Genomic DNA, 19956 nt, shown 5'->3' with positions numbered 1-19956 from the left:
TTGAGTCTCAATTTCCTTATCTATAAAATATAATGTTTGGACCAGGTAACTTCTAAGATTCCTTCCAGTTCTAGATACTATAAATGCATAAGCAAAGTGGAGACTGAGGCTACATTTTCAGTCTTTGGCAACCTATAGAACACAGAACCAAACTTAAAAGCCAGTGCTTACATGAAACAGCTTTTATTGATGAAGTAATTAAAGACCCTGGGCAGCTAGGTGGTACAGCAGAAAGAATGCCAAGCCTAGAGTCAGAAAGAATGCCACGCCTAGAGTCAGAAAGAATGCCACGCCTAGAGTCAGAAAGACTCATCTTCCTGAGTTCCAGTCCAGCCTCAGAGTAGCTGTGAGACCCTGGGAAAGTTATGTAATTGTTTGCCTCAGTTTCTTCATCTGTAAAAAAAGCTACAGAAGGAAAGGGCAAATCACTACAGTCTCTTTGTCAAGAAAACCCCAAATGGGGTCATGAAAAGTCAGATATGACTGAGATGACTCAACAACAAAATCCCAGTTCCCAAGCTCTTTCCGCTGTCACCAGGAGGTGAACATGGTCTCTGTAGAGGTCCCTATCAAAAGTTCTTACTGGTCCTCCGGAAGCAGGCTGACAACCATAGGGTTCTCTTTCCTAAAGAAAAAAGAAAGCTACCCCTTTCTGAGCCTGCCTATCTCAAGGAAAGCCATTCAAGATTTAGCAGTCAAGACAAAATAGGAGGGTAGGAGAAGAGAAGGAGACTATGCAATCTGTCAAGATTACAGAATAGGGAAAGGGGGAAAATTTTTGCTTTGTCCTCTCCTGGAAAACTAGAAGAGATCACCCACTTTATCAAACCCAACATCAATTCCACTGCCCAGGCACAGAGGAAGGATGGGTTGGCAGACATTGGAATAGCCCAAATGGAACCTGCTTCAAATACATAACATTACATGGAAAAGATAAATAATTGACTTTTTTCCTATTCAAAACTAAATGATCAGACACCATGATGCAGGAAGATTTTTCCTTTGGATGCTGGGCCATTGTTTTGTATTTCTATTCTCCTCTACTGCCACAGAAAAGAGAGTGGGATTACAGAAAATAATTTCCCCTTATTTAGCTCTTGATTACGTAAATGCTGAGCTAATTATCTAGCTTTGGAGTTCTCGAGGTTCTGCTCTTTAAAAAATTTGCTTTTAGCCATTTCCTTACTCTGCAGGTAGGCAGGAAAAAAAAAGGAAAATAATATATCTCAGAGTAGTCTATTTGACTCGTTATAATAGAATCAAAGATCTGGGATGTTATAGGACTTGTTATCCTCATAAAATGTTTTAATGGAAGAGTGAGTGTTAGACCTATGGGATTCTTTGATTACTTCTAGCTATGGGATCCTGGTCCTTTGCTCTAAGAATAGCTGAATTGGCTAAATCCTGAATGAAAACCTTTGTAAGACTGGGAGAAATAGAAGCTCCCTGAGGGCAGGACCCTGTCTGATACTTATTCTATATTCTCCTACAATTCTTCCTATAATGCTAGGCACACAGCAGACAGCACCTTTGCTGGTTTACTGATTACATTTTAACATAAACCTGTTTTGCCTTTCATGTTAAAACCCTACAATGCAATTTGGTTTCTTTTCTTATTTTACTTAGCATTTTGATCTAAAAGTTTCTAGGCCTTATTTGAAAGGTGTTACAACAATAACTAACCATATATTTGAAACTGCCAGGGGTGGAAAGGGGCAGGTGCAGGCCAGCGGAAGCTGTTTCAGGATATTCTGGCTCTGTCTGAATGTAAGACATTCAGGAAGTTCAGGGGAAGTAATTAGAATTGCTTTTGTCCCAGAAGCATAATGATTCCTGATGTCAGATTATGTGTGAAAGAAGTAATTAGAGGAATTAAGCTATAAAACTCACTATATGTGACATGCATCTTTCTCCTTTCTCTTTGTTTATATATGTATGTATATACATATATAAACACACAATCAGTATTAATTTTCAGAATGTGAACTGAGAACTCAAGGCTGCTAATGGCATGAAAGTATTTTCCAAACATTTTCCGCAGATCTTCATTTGCATGAGATCTTAGGGGCTGAAGGCTTCCAACATTTCTGAATATAGAAGTCCCAACCCCAAGGTTAATCATAGGAACAAGTGATTTAGGATTGCAAGTGCCAAAGTCTCCAGTGTTCTAGGGCACAATGCAATGGGAGGATCCGGAACACGCTTCACCTTGTTTCTGACCTGTGAGCTCAGCCCATTCTGCATGCAGACAGCCCGAGAATGCATGAATTTTTCATGCTCACCGGAATGGACGGGGAAGGAAAGCACAGGCTTTTTCTTGACTGACTCGTTAAACAATCACTGCTTCATTCAGTCTTCAGAGACTTCAAAGGGTACACATATTTCTGCCTAAGGCTTAACTAAGTGTTGTTTTTTTTCTATTAGATGGTAACCTTTCCGTCTTAACCATTTGACGAATTAATATACTTCTTTCCTTCTTCCACACCAGGGATGCGAATGGGAATGGGGATTAGATATGCCTCAATAACTAGAATGCGAAATGCTGAAATCATTTGATTCCTTTCTTAAGGAATTAAGGGCAAAAACCAAAATCTCAATTAATAAAAACAATTCTGAAGGAAGAAAAAAAAAGCTTAAAAGTAGGGGAGACGATCCCTTATAAGTGATTTTCCACTGCTCCAGGTATTAATTACATATATCGCATAATTTGATGTTGAAAAATGGAACAATTTTACAGGAATACCGCGGCTTGGAGAATGAAGAAAATCCCTGCCAGGGGTGAGGCAGCAGAGGTTAAATCGTTCTGAGTAACAGAAATTCATTTCAGCTTGATGAGCTGAGTCTCAAGGCCATACTCAAGGCAAAAACTGATGACACTTTCCCTTTAGGATTGCTAATTCTGATTCAAGTTAAAGCCTGCATATTTGGAGTGGATTTGTGTGGAAAATGGTAACATGAGACCAGGGACTCATGGGCAAGTTCACAGCTTATAGTATCATTCACTTCTCTTGAAATGTTCATTGAAAGTGTCCCTCATGACCCTGACAACCCAAGTTCCAACGACTGTATTTTCAGGAAGGCCTTTTGGTTGACACAGTAGTATCAGGGACATCACTCAGTGCTTTCTAGTTTACAGAAAGAAGCTGTGCTCAGCACAGAGCTATTCCTGTGGGGATCCTATTGACAGACAGAGGCAAGAGATTCTCTTACTATAAACTGTAAGCATGAGAAATAGAAAAATTCTTACTGTGGACAAATTTGGATCTGACAGAGTTATGAGAATCCCAAGTGGTTTACAATTGTCACTTACGTTAGCAAATGGGATAACTGATATGAAAAAGAAAATTCCTCATCCTCTGATATGATCAGACTCGAGAAGTTCTTTATTGAGGAAACTGTAGTGGAGAGAATGATTAACATTCGTCTTTAACTTCTAGTTGGTTACTCCTGGTTATACAGTCAGTGAAAAACTGGGAACATAAACATATGCAAATATGTAGTTTCTATTCCACTGAATGGGAATTATCAATTTGCAAGAACATTTCTGAGCTCAGGGAATTGCAGAACCCATCACCACTGCTGTGTTTCCCAGGGGACTATCTTCTTTCTCATTCCCCTTCCCCTAACCCCCCCCCTCCCCCCCCCCCCCCACTTTGGTCTCACATGACAGACACAAGGTAAAAATGAATCTACCAGAACAGGAAATTCACTTCACAAAGCACAAAATATACAAATGGCACTAAGATGTACACACATTCAGATTTAGTTGTTTTGAGCAAGGCAAAGGAAAAGGGCTTCATTTGGCCCATGTTAACGGCTTTTGCTTCTCATCTTTAAAATAAGCTAAAACAGCATGGCAGACAGCAAAAAGAAACTGAATCCCTGCTCTTTCCCACCCCCACTCCCCCTTGCCAAACAGAAGTTTGAAAAGTTTAAAAACCACGTTAACATGGTTTTTACTGTCAGGGTACTACATCTTAGCACTGGGTGTTACCTGACCTCTCCCTTGGGTGTTGACTAAGTTTATCACAGATTGTTTTTAAAAAAACACCCCAAGTGTCTATTCAGAGGTGGCTCACATTCCAATGGGATGGACCCTTCAAAACTCACTTCTGAGGCAAAAATAAAATAAGATGAAATTAAAAAAATATTTCTACCACACCCCACAGTACCATATCCGATAGCCATAGAGAAGCCCAGGCACTGTTAATGCAGATTACATGTGAGCACTAAGATGAGGGAATTTCTACTAGAATACAAGAAATTAGATCCCTTTCTTGGTGGGTCATATGGTAATAAAACACTGACAAAGCCAGACCCCAAGCACAATGGGGAGGGTTTTACAGAATGGCGCTGGGTAGAGGGAGATGTCTTCTTTTTATTTTTTTCCTCTCAGATGTTACTCAGAAAATGGTGGGAACATGCCAAGATCAGCAAAGTCTTCAATATTATAATTGCCTGCTCCCTGGGTTGGGTCTCCTGGCATCGGTAGCATGTCCTGCAGAAGAAGGGAAAAAAGCCAAAGAGAAAGCTGGGTTACTTGGTAAAGAACTGGGCAGATCCCAGGAGGCCAGCCTGCCAGATATGCTCAGGTTCATTTTTCTAAGTGGCACAACCTGGAATTGCTCCACAAACCTCTGAAAAATTCAGATCAGACTACGGTTTTCTATGGATTGCTATGGATTCTCCTTCCACTGGAAACACTTTTCATTTAAAAGCATTACTATGGATAGGAATGTACAACTAGTCTACATGAACAAGTTCAATTTAAAGTTGAGAGGAAGGCACAAAATGCAGGGAGTCTACATCTACTGTATATCATGGACACTCACAAAACAAAAGACATAAAGAGAAAAGGGCTAGCAGAAGATTATAGGATACAATCTATTTTATGTGAAAAATAATGATTACAGTGGGCAAATTCTGCTTCCAGCTTTATTGTATTTAGTTTCAAACAAATCAGTTAACTTCTCCGTGCCTCAGTTTACCCATGGAGAAAACAGGGAAAGAAATATGTACATTCTTCACAGGGCTGTGGTAAAGTTTAATGTTGGTCAAGTGCTTCAAGATCCACTGGAGCAGGGTAAGGGATTACCTTGGAAGCACAAAGGATTACTCCCTTTGATAGCTAAAGAAATGCTCACAAAAGACCTGGTATGATACCTGGGTACTCCCTACGTGTAAGATGAAAACATTAACTTTTAATGACAGCAAAAGTGACTGTAGCTATAAACGTTCATCCGTAGGGACACTGAGTGGCATAGCTACCAATGGAAAAGGAAACCTGAGTAGTTAACAGAGGAAGGGATATAGTGCTGGAAACCCATGGCCTCGTCAGTATGCAAAGCATTTTACTACAGTCTGTAAAAAATTAAAACAGGAGAGAGAGTAAGAAATCTGAATAGGTAGGATGATCCGACTCAAAGTATTTTCATTTTCACTGCTGTTGAAGGTTCCAGTGTGGACAGGTTATATTATCCAGCTAAGGTCGGACCATGCCAAAAAGGAGACTAAGAGATGAAATGGATAATGAACAGGCTTGGTCCTAATATTAGGGATGGAACAGTAGGAATGAGTGCTATTTGTACTGCTTAGGAAAAGATACAAAGTCCATCTTACCTGCTTGAACCTTCTGGATGGTTTTGGTTTTGGTTTTGTAAGTAGATTCATTGAAATCAGAAAGGAGAGATCACCATCTATCCAGGAAGCTAGGTCAAGTCCACCCTGGGCACACGTGATAGAGTAGCCAACATCATAGCAGAGAGTGAAACATCCCATGGAAAAGATGCCTCAGTGACTAATCAGATTGTATGATTAACCGGATTAGGAAAAAGGCAAAAGGATGGGTGGGACCAGAACCCGTCATCTCCGGTGAAGAGAAAAGAAATGGGATTTCCTCCCAGGGTGGACTGGTCTTAGCTGCTGGAGGCAATTAAAGCCCAAAGAAGCCTGCAGAAGCCGCACAGGAGCCTAGATTACTGTACATGGGCCATAATGAACATTTATTTTCATATGGAAGAATTTGATTTTGTCATATTGGTGAATTCTGAGATTCTAAGCATATTCTGTCATAAACATTCATTAAGGATCTACCGTATTCAGGGTGCTAGGGACACAGGAAGTTTAGATAAGACACTAGCATTACCCTCATAAAACTTGTCATAATTAGAAGTGTTTCCTCTTTTGACGTGGAATAGGTTTCAAGGTTTATTCCGTTATAGCAATGTTTAATGTTTAATGAATTAGTGTTAGGTATAAAATAACTGCAGAGTTTTTTCCTATAGCTTTGGGATCCTGAAACTCTCCCCTCCCCCTCCAATTCCCTTTTAATCAAAGGGCAGAGTTATGCTCGTGTACCAGGACAAGCAAAAACCTGAATGCTGCAGCAGGGAAAAAGAGAACAGGTAGCAGATAAAAGTATTCAGTACCTGCGGGAAGGTACTCGATTTACCTGGAATACTTCAGTCTGACTGGGTTGCTGGTGTGAATGTTGGTCACTGCTTTGCTGATTAGGATGCTGGCTTTGCCACTGCGACCAGACCTCTGAAGGCCTCCCTTGAAACTGCCCGCTACTTTGTCCACTTTCAGCTGAAAGATTCCGATGCAGGACAGTTTCTTTAAAATGGGTACTAAAGATCTGAGATCTCTAAGAACTACTTCAGCTCTAGTGTCTCTGACAAATCTGAAAAAAAATAGTTCACCTAGAATTCAGCTTATATACTTGCCACACAAAGGACAGTCTTTCTCTTTCTCTCTGGTTTAAAAAAAAAAAGATGATAAAATCGAGCACTCAGGTGGCATATGGGCTGGGGAGAAAGAGAGACCCTCTATGCATTTGTGTTCATGTGATGAGATAAGGCAATGCTTCTTCCTAGGGCCCTGTTATATTCCTGCTCTGAAGACCACCTGTCAGTCTAATAGCATGGCTTAAATCCTGGTTGCCCATCAATCATCTGCTGTGACACCTAACAGGCACATTCATTAGCACTGTCTGTGGCAGTGTATTTAAAAAAAGAGTCATTTTTAAACTGGATCCCCAGATATCTCCAGGGTTGTAAGCATCCTCAACCAGAGCTGGTCTGTTGTGGGCTATGATGGAGGAACAAACTGAACCACAGATCTGAATCAGCTGTTATTTCATAGTTAAGTCTGTCCTGCTAAGGTAATAATCTCCCCATACCTTGTAATATGAGCTAAATTATGATAATATGCTAATATGATATATTAATATATAATATATATAACATATCATAATAATAATCAGCTAATATGAGCAAAATTAATTCCAGTAGCATTTCTTTGTCTCTCATAGTTGATGGACTGGTCTACTATGTTACCCAGTGTCCCCTCTACAAAGACCCACCCAGTAAATTTATCCTTGAACTTAGTCTCAGGAGAATTTGTTTCTGTAAATGGCTTTGTAATGAGTTTCTCTTGTCCATCAGTGAGAATGATGTAATCCTGCTTTTCCCTTTCTGTCTTAGCTTCCAGGAAGTTTAGAGACAAATTTGGTATCCAAATATAGGAACTACCCTTTTCTCTAATGCCTTATAATATCTTGTTTCTCTCAAATAATTCTTTTTTAAAAAAATTCTTAATACCTCTAGTCAATTCAATATGGTTTTTTTTTTCTGAACAGTCTCAGATCTTTTTGGTAGCCAATGAAGAATAAATAAATATAGTATTTATCTGACCTGGCACTGGTTTGTTCTGACATAGGAGAGCCATTTTGCCATTACACAGACCAGAAGATCGCACTTACATATTGTAAGGAGCAAGTGAACTTTTAAGGTCACCTGAAAGCAAATCTACTGCTTCAAGGTAAAATCAGCTCTTGTATTATTTTTAAAAGAAAATATGCAAAGAAAATATGGAGAAAAATATGCGAAGTAGAACAATAAAAATTTTAGGTAAACATTTTTTTTAATTCCACCAGGAATTACTGGTTTATTTTCAACCTTTTAACCACATCAAAAAGAATAATGACGTTTTCTTTCCAGTTCAAAACACCGTAATCATGTTTTCAAGGCATTAGGCTGTCTCTCTGTAGGCACACATCAGCGAAATGTAACCAGAGCACTGCTCCGGTGGATCTCAATATGCAATGCATACAATATCTGAAGAATGGACATTGTCCATTTTGCATAAGAATGGGTAACATTTAGGAGAAAGAAATACACAGCCATATCTTGATAAACCATCATTTGCTCTAGGAACTTTTTTGATTTCTTACTTATCTTTCATAGGTGTTAACAGACTACTAAATAGTAACCATAGTACTAAGATACTAAGAGCATTCTAAAAATTAGGAGACGCTACGCTTTATCTAGACTCATTTATGGCCATTCACTTACCCTAATATAACAGAACTTTACCATCATTTATGCAAAATGATTTTCACTAAAGAGAGTATGGCAAGCTCTACTGTCTCATGTCTGTAAACCTCAGTCACTCTTTCAGACAATTAAATTATTTCAAAAGGCCTAGTTCTGATTCCCCCCAAATCTAGGCCTGCTTGCATTGGGGGAGGAAGAGATAAAGCACGCCATTTACTGTGAATAATATCCTAAAGTAGAATTATTATTGGAATTCCCACTGCATTTATCTACTGGGCTGGAATCAATGACCATATTTAACAGTTTTAATTTGAAATAGTGAGAATCTGAATACATGAGAAGACTTTATTATTTCCACTAATCAGGACCTAAATGTGGCAAAATCAGCTCTCCTGTTGCTGTTTACTACAGGGATGGAATTATGCCATGGCAAACAGCCCTTCACTATTATAGAGTTTGAAGACGTTCCCAGAATTCTGGATGCCTTAACCTGTATCTTTGTTGCTTTTCAGTCATGTCAGTCATGTCCCACTCTTAGTGATCCCAGTTGGAATTTTCTCAGCAAAGATACTGGAGTGGTCTGCCATTTTCTTCTCCAGCTCATTTTACAGTCGAGGAACTGAGACCAGTGACTTGCCCAGGGTCACACAGCTAGTAAGTGTCTGACGGCAGACTTGAACTTAGGAAGATGAGTCTTCCTGATTCCAAACCCAGTGTGCTCTCCATTGCACTACCTAGCTGCCCTAAACTACCTTTATTGATCTGTTTTTCAGTGGGAGGAACCAAATTGGGTCTTAGAATTACACAGAATTCACACTCAAGGCAAATGGATACCAAGCAATGGGAATTCGGCCTAAGGATATCTATGCAGTGGTTAACTTCCTTTCTATGTGGGTAGACTTGGTGTCATTTAGGTATTCTGGGACAGACATTCCAAGACCAAGGATATGTCCGATACAGATAGTACATCTTACAAAAAGACAATATTAATAATCTCTATGAAGTGCCCAGGGGAATTGTGAATGCACTAACATTTGGTGACCATTAGCTGTTAACATATCGCTAGACCAGACCTGTGGACCATAACTGGCCTGTGATTTTGGGCAGCTTGTGAAAAATGTGGAAAAATGGGCTCCCCAAAATCCCTTGCTATGCTACAAGCAGCCCATCATGGGTGGCAGGCTGTATAGGCCTGCATTAGACTGTGGCTACGGATGATGACATTCTTTGGCAATAGGAACTTGAGAAAGCTGTCTACTGAGACTTTGGAGGGGCTGTACTCCATGTCAGGAGAGGAAGGAGGAACATCAACAAAATCATCTATCATCAGAAATACTTAAGAATTTTATCTTAAACCAGAACATTCAAGGTGGTTCTGGAAAGCACCATTTTCTTGTCCCAAATGCCTTTCCTTTAACTCTTTGCAGAAATGTGTACGGTTGTATGTATGTACATATGCACACTTGTATGCGTATATAAATAATTAACTGAGATTCTGTTATATATATATTATTATTAGCCAGAATATCTTGTTGCCCTATCCTGACTACCTTGTCATGGCCATACTTAATTGAGATTTTGTTACAAATGTGTGCATGTATAGTAACACACATATATGTTAACATAGGTTAAAATATATTATATATGTGTGCATGCATATATACATACATGAACATGCACATGTTTTTATATATATATACATATATAAAAAAATCTCAATCCAGCCATTTAATAATAACATTTATGTACCACTTAAAGGTCAACAGAGGACTTCCAACTTCCTAGTAAAACAGGAAACTCCTTTTGGTTTTAATCCATGGTGAAAAATCATTAAGTACAGAACAGCAAAAATAATCTTTGATTCTGCGGTATCATAAGGTATCCAGGGCCATTATTCGGAAACTCAATTATAACTTGACAATTCTGTAGATAAAATATAAAAGGCTCAGGTGAATGTGCTCTGGAAGTTTATTTTTTTGGGGGGGGGGGGAAATGCCTGATAAGAGTTCTTTTTTCTTAGAATTTGCCTCTTCCCAAAAACCAACTGGAGAAAAAAAATCTGAAGTTCTAACTAATTGAGTTTTCATTTCTTAAGGTGTCCTATCTGTATCTCACCCCTTCTCTGCAGTCTCCTTTCCTTCTTGTTATGTAGCTGTACAGCATTCCTTGATTGGCTGGTTTAGGTTGCTACCAGAATATCAGAATCAGAATAAGCTAAAAACATAGACTTGCCATCTTGGCTCCAAGAACCATAAGTCATCATCTCCATCAGCAAAAATGGAAGTGGGGCAGCTGGAAGTTGTAATGGAGTTTCAAGCACCATTTCCTAACATCAGACCAGATCTTGGGTGTCTCCACCAGACAGTGGTAAGAATAAACCCCCAGTGAGAGAAATGTATCCTGATGGAGGCTTGTGGTATCCCAGAGAGCTGAGGCAGTGGGATGGCATGTCTTTTTTCATCTGGGATCAATCACTGCAACTTTATCCTTGCTGACAGTTTCCCTTTCAAGAGATTCAGCTGATTCAGGAATCCTGCTGACAACCACTAATGGCAAAGAGATTTTTTAAAAATGCTTTTTAAAAAGGCTCACGTCTCTTGAGGTTCACCCTTGGAGATCACATCTGGTGGCACCCACGTGGATGAGGTCACCGTGTGGACTAGCGGTGGTAGTGCATAACAAAACAGAGAGATAGGGGCTACCACTCATTTTTTTTTTTTTTGGAGTGGGCCTGTCCTTTTATTAGTATAGGGAATCTACAACAATGAGGGTCTGCCCTTGCTTTATAACTTAAGAGTTCTAGAGAGTGGTCTGGGAATAGTGAGAAACTGGGACTTGTCTAGGGGGCACAAAGCCAATACATGTCAGAGTTAGGATGTGAACTCAGGCCTTCCACATTCCCAGGTCAGATCTTTAAGCACTTACTTTTAACTACAAACACCATCTTGGCATAAAACTCATAGCAGGCATATGGTAAGAAATGGTGCTTACAATAAAGACCAGAAACTTTCCAAGAGTTTATATCCAAAAATGAAAGATTTTCTTCAAAAATTTAGCGTGCATAGACATGTCTTATTAACATCCCCTCCCACTTCTACATGCATATCCTAGACCCCAAAGGCTCGTTAAGTATAACTAGTTTATTATTTTACTCTTGGTTAAATAATTCACCTAGGTATTTGTACTCATGTATTTAGGCTATTTAGAACTCACTGGATTTCTACACATAGTTCTTCACATTATTTAGACTCATATTTGGCTTTGGTATTCTTTCTAGTCTTAGCTTCAATGGCAAACTCTTCCATGGCTCTCTTCTGACAGCTAGCTGGGCTGGGGGCTGGATGGGCCATTTGGCATAGTACTAGGTTTCTGCAGAAATCTCATAGTCAAACAAAATGGTCCTGGCTGGAAGGCCTCACTATGAAGGGTTATACAGCCTAAGTCAACACTGCCTGACTTAGAACTAAGAGGGGACATCTGACTGTAAAGAGTCCCAGAGCTAACTCTTAAAAGGCTGAGAAATAAATTAGGGTTATAAAAACTCAGTTTCCATTTCACTAATCCAAGATGCTATAAGTCAAGTCCTCACCCCTTTAAATGTAAGACTTTTACCAACCCCACAAAAACTCTCCAGAAGGGTCTAGTGAACACTCATTTTGTTTACCTTTTAACTTACCGCATTAACTGCCAACTAGCTGGCCTTTGGCCAACTGTCATGTGAAAAACATCCTTGGTTTACTAGGCCAGAGGAAAATTCTGTATGGCTATTAGTCAGAGAGAAGTGAATCATCTTCATTTCCCTTTAGCTTTTGTTTCTGGTACCTTTCGAAGTCTTTGACATTTGCTACTGAATGTAGGTTATGGAAGGGTATAAGCTGGTAGGCCATGGCATTCTTCATCACCTGAACCAGGGATGGGGAACCTGTGCTCTCAAGGCCATATGCAGCCCTTTGACTGAATCTAAACGTCACAGAACAAATCCCCTTAATAAAAAGATTTGTTCTGTACAACTTCAACTCAGTCAAAAGTCTGTACTCAAGGACCTAGAAAAGGCTACATGTGGCCTCAAGGTTGCAGGTTCCCCACCCCTGAACCATATACAACCAGTATCATAGCTGACCTACACAGTGCTTCAGAATTATCACTGGTTAACCCAGTCAGCATGGAAACACATTGTGTATGTTATCATACATGGTTAGGGGGGGTCATTGTAAGTACTGTTTATTTATCAGTAGAAGCACCGGAGATTGTTCTGCTTCTCATTTTTACTATGAAATATAAGACATTTTGAAAAAGAGACTGATGGTTTTTCAGAACATCTGATACCTATAAGAGAGTTGCATTAAGAATCTGCCTGTTGAATTCTGCCCTAGTGTGTGTGTGTGTATGTGCGTGTGTGTGTATGTGTGTGTATTCTTGTGTACAGAGGTAGGGATAGGGACTGGACTGCAGATTTCAGTACGAGTTCCCAGGGAAGGACTTCCTTTATCGGGGTAGGTTTGTTCCTTTTTTTGTTATTTACAATTCTAAAAAGTTGTATGGAGTGTTGAGAGATCAAGGGTTCAGAGACAGGATTGACACCACATCTTTCCGGCTCTGTATCCACTCTACTAGATCACTTCCCTCGCTGTCTCTCCCACATGTGCCTCTTTATGGCTGATATCCATTTTTTTCTTCATTTCCACTTAGCTATTTGCCATTTATTCAACGACAGGAAAACAGGAGAATATTAAAAAAAAAACCTCCCAAGACAGTGGGGTATGTGATTGCCCTGCCCTCCTTACCTTTCATTTTGGGCTGCATGTGCACATGGGCAGCAAACTGTAGCTAGACCTGAGATAAAATGCAAGAAGAGCTGCCTCACCCACTTTTACCTCTGAACTTTAAAGGGAAACCTACTGAACCCTCATCAATGTCCATTTGAGTGGCAGCAAAATGGCCCCTGAAATTTTTCATTTATCCAATGGACCTTATTCCCCCCACAAGGGGTGAACCAAGATGGGTCCAAGTTTGTGTTAAAACAAGAATTTGTAAAGTTGCTGTAGGATACAAGCAAATTAAGTTAACAACTCCCATCCCTAAGCACAGGATGGCTTTTGGAATTCAAGCTATTTGGTGACGTGAATTCAAGCTTAAAAAATGCCCACAGACTGACACTTGAAATTCTTAGGGAGGCGCTATCCCCATGGCCTCATCAGAGGGGCAAGGCTATTTACCCAAACTTTGTTGAGTTTCATATTAAGATGAGGGTTGTTTTGTTTTGTTATATATACTCCAACAGATTGAAATCATATGTGAATCTCATATTACAAGTAATAAGATTAATAGCTGGATAAGCATCTGAATTCATGAGGGTAAAAACCAACCAAACAAAAAATCCATCCAGTCTTAGATTAGCGTCAAGAGATGCTGCACTCGATGACACTGAATTGTGCTATTAAAAGCAATAACTACCGGTAAGTAAACATTTTCTCTTGAAGGAATTAGACTGTTTTTAATCAGATGACAATGAAAACAAGTCCAAATGCCAACTACCAAAATACCTGACATGGGCTCGGAGTTTTTGCAGTTTTATGTCAGACATGTTTTTACAGTTTTATGCCATAGCTTCCTGTCAATTCATTAGTGTAGAGAACTCCTGGTGTGGCAACTACCTCCACAGATGCAGAACAGCACCTCATCTGCCATCTGGAGTGTTAGAGAGTTCCCCACGGCACTGAGATGTTAAGTGACTTGCTCATATGAGGTCACATAGCTTGTATATGTCTTGAACCCAGGCTTGACTTTCTCCTATATGCCACACTGCCTTTAGATAATAGGTTAGTTAGATAAATGCTTTGTCATGAAGGTGTTTATAGCATTCAGGAAGCTTGGGCATCACCTTGGACTTCTCATCAACAGATTAACTGATTCCTTCCTCACTGCCAGCCTTTGCTGGGAAAGGCAATGAGGAAATTTATTTTAAAATGAAACGTGATCTATGTGGCAAGGGCCTCTGGGAAATGCACCAGAATGGGCAGTTAGTTGCTTATAAGACCCTGCTAAATAAAACTATCACACAGGGAGACATATGCAACCTCCTGAAAGGAGAGGACCAGGACAGGAGTCCCAGGACCACATTGCTAAATAACATCACAGGCTGAAAAGTAGCCTTGTTAGAAGCTTCTTACAGTCTCAAAGGGAATATTTCACAACCCATGGATATTAAAGGGGCAAAGGCACAGGCAAGAAGATATTCAGGACAGATTCTGTTTTTTTGGCCCCTCACAGCAAATCATTTCCAACCTACCAAACCCCGAGGTCCTGTTTGCGAGGCTGGAGTAGGCGTTCCCACTGGGCGAGGAAGTGGCTGGACTGGAGAGAGGGCTGTAGGAGGATGGGTCGGCAGGGTAGGTGTGGCTGGTCCCGATCCCAAAGGGAGAAGATTGAGTCTTGCTGGACTGCGATGGGATTTGCTAAGTGCCCCCCACAAAGAAAACAAACCAAAAACATCACAAAGTTCTCCTTATTTTACACCTCCTGGTAGACCAACATCACTAGGGACTAGCAGGGGTAATGCAAGCACTGGCAGTGATGCTCCATGGATTCTGCCAACCCCAAACACTTCTGACATCCAGAGATCTGCATTTACTGCCACAGGCATTTAAGGAAAGAGATAGTTAATACCAAAACATACACCACTGCCTAAACAGCAGAGGAGAATGAATGCTCTTTGTAGGCACCAGTTCAGATGGACAGCATTGACTTAATTTCTACAAGGCACTACAAAGGCTTCACCCAGCTCGTTGTGAAAGAAGACCCCTTGCTTGGCTCAGTGTCTCATTGGCCAATATGACTGTGCCTTCCTATTGTCGCTACTTTAAAAGAATTATGGTAACACTTAACAAAGACGATTCTTCATGGCCAAAGGAGGAGAAAGAAGCCATCTTAAAAAATGGCTTGGGTAAATGCTTCAACATTATATTTACCTTGGTTGTGGTGACACTGTGCTTTTTTTTTCCTCCTAAAAGCTCGAAATACTTAATAATATAATTACTTACAGATCCTCACAGCTATCTAAGGGGGAAGGTAAAGACTTCAGTAAGAAAGGTCAACTGGGCTAATTGGCCCTCACCTCACACTCAACAGAGACAGCTATTTTTACATCCAGAAGGTTCAAAGGACTAAATGGAGAGGCAGAGATTTGTTCATAGCATGCTAATGCCTCTGCAGCACTGACTTGTTTCTTTAAATTTCCCAAGGTAACATAACTTCAGAATAGCTGCTGAAGGTTAAAGTAGTAGCTGTACTTATGTACTGTAAAAAAAAAAATGATGGTGTTGAGAATCCACATACTGAATTGGAACTAATCTCCAGACAAAGTCTGACAGGTAACTGGATGATGAAATGTACTTAAACAAGGCAGTAAATTGTTGCCTTTACTTTGACTAAAAGCATTTTATGTTCTGATTGGTTAACTCTGGATTTCATTAAGAGGAAAAATACAGATATTATAATCACTAATAATGATAATCTAGCTAGCCAAATTTCAAAGGGAGAAGGAATGAATCAGACCATGTTCAACCCTCAGGAACAATATCCATTACAAAGATCACAGATGTTTGGCTGACCGTACCAATTTCCTTATGAATCACCATACCTGTCCAGGAAATGGTGGACGACTCCCAGTCCAGGCAACTTGACTCTGATTTATCTGACGAGAAATTTGGGTCATGTTTTGGCCTGTTGAAGAAGAGGACTGGATATCATTGACGCCAGGTACGTGAACTACTGAAGAGCTAGAAAGGAAAAAATAAAACTCATGTGAGGGAAATGTCATGACTAAGAATAACGAGAGGAACATGATGTCAGAGCTATCAACTGACCAGCCCAGTATGCCAACCCCCAATGTATGATCACATCCAGAAAGCACTTTGTCTTTTCTTGGGTCACACAGGTCCTGGAGGGAGATGGCATCACTTCTCTCCTTACCCAACCCTTAGGTCACCTTGCTCCAAGCTTGTCTTCTTGAGTGTGAGGTTCTTGGGAGAATGAACTTCTCCTCCTCCTTTCTTTGTATTAAGTGCCTGGCATATGGCAGGTACTTAATACATGCTTGTTGACTTGATACGTTGACTGGGTTTCTTGCTCAGACCAGGATCATCTAACTCACTCCTAGTCCAGCTCATTGTGACCTCCCTGCTTTGACACACTCATGTATAAATGTACCACTGTTCCTGTCCAAATCCTCCCAGTCCTTGAACGTCCAGCTCCAGCTCTACCTGACTCCTCCAGCCTACAATAAATCTCCAGAATTTAATCTCCCACAGGTCTTAGCATCTGCATTACTCGCTGGCTCTTCTAATCGAATACTGCTTGTCTTATTGTCGTTTTGTGAGCGTCCTCCCTGATTAGACAGTGAATCTGCTGAGAGCAAATCTTATATTCACACTTATACTCTCACTCACCTAACTCCTCCTTTTGCCCTCTACTCCAGGTGGCCTCTAGTATAGTCCTGAAAATGTATTTAATGCTGACCATGTCACTCATCTGACCACATCACCACATTTCAGTGGTTCCTATTGTCTCTAGGATTAAGGATGAACTTCTCTGTTTAGTATTAAAAGTCCTTTCTAGCCTAGCTCCAACCTACCATTCCACTTTATTATATATAAGCCCTTCCCTGTCCTCTAAGGTACAGCTAAATTAGGTGGCTATCCATTGGGAAGGTAGTGCCGTGGAAAGAGCACTGGGCCTGGAGGCGGGAAGACCTGAGTTCAGATATAACCTTAGAACACAGCTGGGTGTCCATGGGCAAGTCACTTAACCTCTGTTTGCCTCAGTCTCCTCATTTGTGAAATGGGAATAATAATACCACCTACCTCTCAGTGTTCTTGTGAGGATCACATGAGATAATAACTGTAGAGCTGTTAGCAGAGTATCTGGCACACAGTAATGCTATATAACTGTTAGCTCTCATTGTTAGCTACTATCAGCACCTGCCTTTCAGAGTTATAGCAAATTATCAAGTGAAATAATTATTGCAAAGCATTTGGCACGATGCCTGACATGGTAAGTACTATATAAACGTCAGCTTTATAATATTTTGTATTATACACTCTAATAATTACTACGTACTATATTATAATAAGGATATAACACCAATTAATTAACATTAACAACCATGATAATATCATATATTATAACACCCATGTCTCAGTGCTGGCTGTTCCCTATGAATGGAAGGCACTCTTCCCTCACTTTCTTCTCTGAGAATCTCTCATTTACTTCAAGACTTAGCCCAGCCACCACCTTCTACATGAAGCATTTCTTCATTTTTCCAAACACTTAGTTCTTTTTGTTCCCCAGGTCACTCCCTAACCACTTATTAAGCACTTACTGTGTACAAGGCACGGTGCCAAGCACTGGATTTACTTTGTACATGTTCTAAATATATTGATTTGTATGCATGTTGTCTCTCCCTTTAAATTTAAGTTCTGTGAGAGCAGGGACTATTTAATTTTGCCTTTGTATTCCAAACACAGTGCCTGGCACATCGTAGCCACTTACAAATGCTTGTGGATTTGATGGATTCGTAAAAAATGAGCTAATGAGCCAACAAGATAATGTATATGAAATGCTTTGTAAAACCAAGTGCTGCGTAACAGTCAAATGTTACTACTACTATACTAACCTACTTCACTGAATATTATAATTTTATTAATCGTGCTAAGAAATACCTTCCAAACTATTTCTTAGGATCATGGTTTATCTCTCTAAAGAGGGTGATGGTGCTGGAGTTAGAGATTCTTTCTAACTCCCTTGCTAAAAAAAAAAAAGGCTCAACTTAAACATTTTTGCACTGATTTAAATTTTGCACTTAAAAATGCTTCCTTCTGATAATAGTGTGAAGTATAATTCTAATATTCCAATTAGCCAATTCTACATCAAATTTACTAAACCCCTCCCTATTCTCTTTCCTTCCACATTAAAAAAAAAAAAAAACCCAATGTAAATCTGACAGGATTGTCCCATTAGGTGACTGCTGCATTAAATGCAAGGAAGCCCAAGGAAAGAAGATTCTCCACACCATGACTCTGGGTGGCTGGGGCCTTTCAGTTTCACTCTCATTCATTTCTTTCTCCACCGCCACTGGGAGGAGAGCCAGAGCTGCTTTTCTTTTATGCAGGACAGAAAGATTAGCCATTTGCTAAAGGAAATGTGGAATGTCAAGAGCCGAGAGGAAGCTTCTCTTTGACCCAGTTCTGGTTTCTGGTTGCTCTAGCTCAGAAGAGACTCAGGCAAGAACAGATGTGCTCTGTATTATATTAAAAGCATGTTTTCTAGGATATAATGGTACCATGAGTCTCTATAATGCTTTCATCTTTCTGAAGAATGCTTTCATATCTATTTGCTGGGATAATAGGCTTTAGTTTTTAAGAGGCAGTTGCAATGAAAGATAAAGGTTTAAAACCTGTCTTTCCCTTCAAACCAGGCTTTCTTCTATGTAGCCTTTCCTATTTCTGTCAAGGATACTACTATTTTTCTGGCATTCAGACTGAAGCATCTTCCCTGTCCTCCTCATTCTGTCAATCATTAAGTCTCTTAGATTATTTCACAATGATTTTTACACTCATCTCTCTTTCCCACTGCCACTACCAACATGACCCACTCTAGGCTCTTGTCACCTCATTGCTAGCTGTCTGGAGCTGGGTTCGAATCTCACTCCTAATGTCACCTTTGTGACCTTGGATCAATACCCAATCTCCCTCAACCTATGTTTTTTCATCTTTTAAAATGAAAGGGTTGGTTTGGATGGCCTTGGAGGTTTCTTCCAGCTCTCGATTTATGCGAGATTTTGTTGTTATTAAGGCTGTGACAGCCTCCTAATTAACCTTACTTTCGATTTACACCCTCTTCAGCCCATCCTGCATGGATTGATCTTCCTAAGCCACTTTATACAGGTCACTTTTCTGCTTAGAAATTTCAATTCTTTCCTCCTACCTACAAGGTCAATTTCAAATTCTTTAGCTGGCCATTTGAAATTCTTTACAGTTGGATTCCTTCTAGTTTCTAACCTCATCTCCCCTTATTCCCTTTATTCTCTAAGTATATTGGTCTGTTCACTGTTCCCTGAAGACTTTCTGTATGTTCCTACATGCACACCTTGCTTCACCCTGTTCCTCTCACCCCCAAAGCCCCCTCAACCCTGCTCTACTTGTCTAAGTCTTGCCCTTCCTACTGGTCTTGGCTGAAGTCTCATATATTCCATCAATCCTTTCCTAATGACCCCAGTCCTTGGTGATAATCCTCCCCTGGATTCTCAGTGCCCTTATCACCATTTCTGTGCTTGGCTTATAGTTCTCAATTCAATAAGCATCTTTAACTGCATACTATGTATAAGACATTGTCTGGAGATCCAAAGATATAAATTAAACAGGACCTGGCCTCAGGTTGCTTAGCGTTCTAATGCAAGGGAAAAACATGTATGTACGCAGATAAATGAGCACCAGATATATACAAAGTGATTTTCTTTTTTGGGGAGAAAAGGAGAGTATGAGAGCAGGTTAAAGGAGACTGTACTTGGGCTGAACTTCAAAGGGGAATTCCAAAAAGGGGAATATGAAAGGCATTCCAAGCA

At 40.1% G+C, this 19956-nt stretch overlaps 1 protein-coding gene across 6 annotated transcripts in view; it reads right to left on the bottom strand.

The window, feature by feature from the left end:
- Positions 1-4358: 4358 nt before the first annotated feature.
- ARNT2 (aryl hydrocarbon receptor nuclear translocator 2) overlaps positions 4359-19956 on the bottom strand; it is a 371710-nt gene continuing 356112 nt past the window's right edge. For 5 of the 6 annotated variants that reach the window (XM_072619163.1, XM_072619149.1, XM_072619140.1 and 2 more), the window contains 4 exons: positions 15976-16114; positions 14626-14791; positions 6452-6588; positions 4359-4498 (listed from right to left, as the gene is read on the bottom strand). In XM_072619163.1, the coding sequence (XP_072475264.1) occupies positions 4400-4498; positions 6452-6588; positions 14626-14791; positions 15976-16114 (541 nt within the window). In that variant the 3' untranslated portion in view covers positions 4359-4399. The remainder of the gene's footprint in view (positions 4499-6451; positions 6589-14625; positions 14792-15975; positions 16115-19956) is intronic. The other variant, XM_072619176.1, reaches the window with a different exon arrangement.

Source organism: Notamacropus eugenii, chromosome 1 (genome assembly GCF_028372415.1).
Source record: "Notamacropus eugenii isolate mMacEug1 chromosome 1, mMacEug1.pri_v2, whole genome shotgun sequence".
NCBI classification, from domain to species: domain Eukaryota; kingdom Metazoa; phylum Chordata; class Mammalia; order Diprotodontia; family Macropodidae; genus Notamacropus; species Notamacropus eugenii.
Note: the sequence above shows the minus strand (reverse complement) of the source record. Positions and strands in the feature narration are given on the sequence as shown.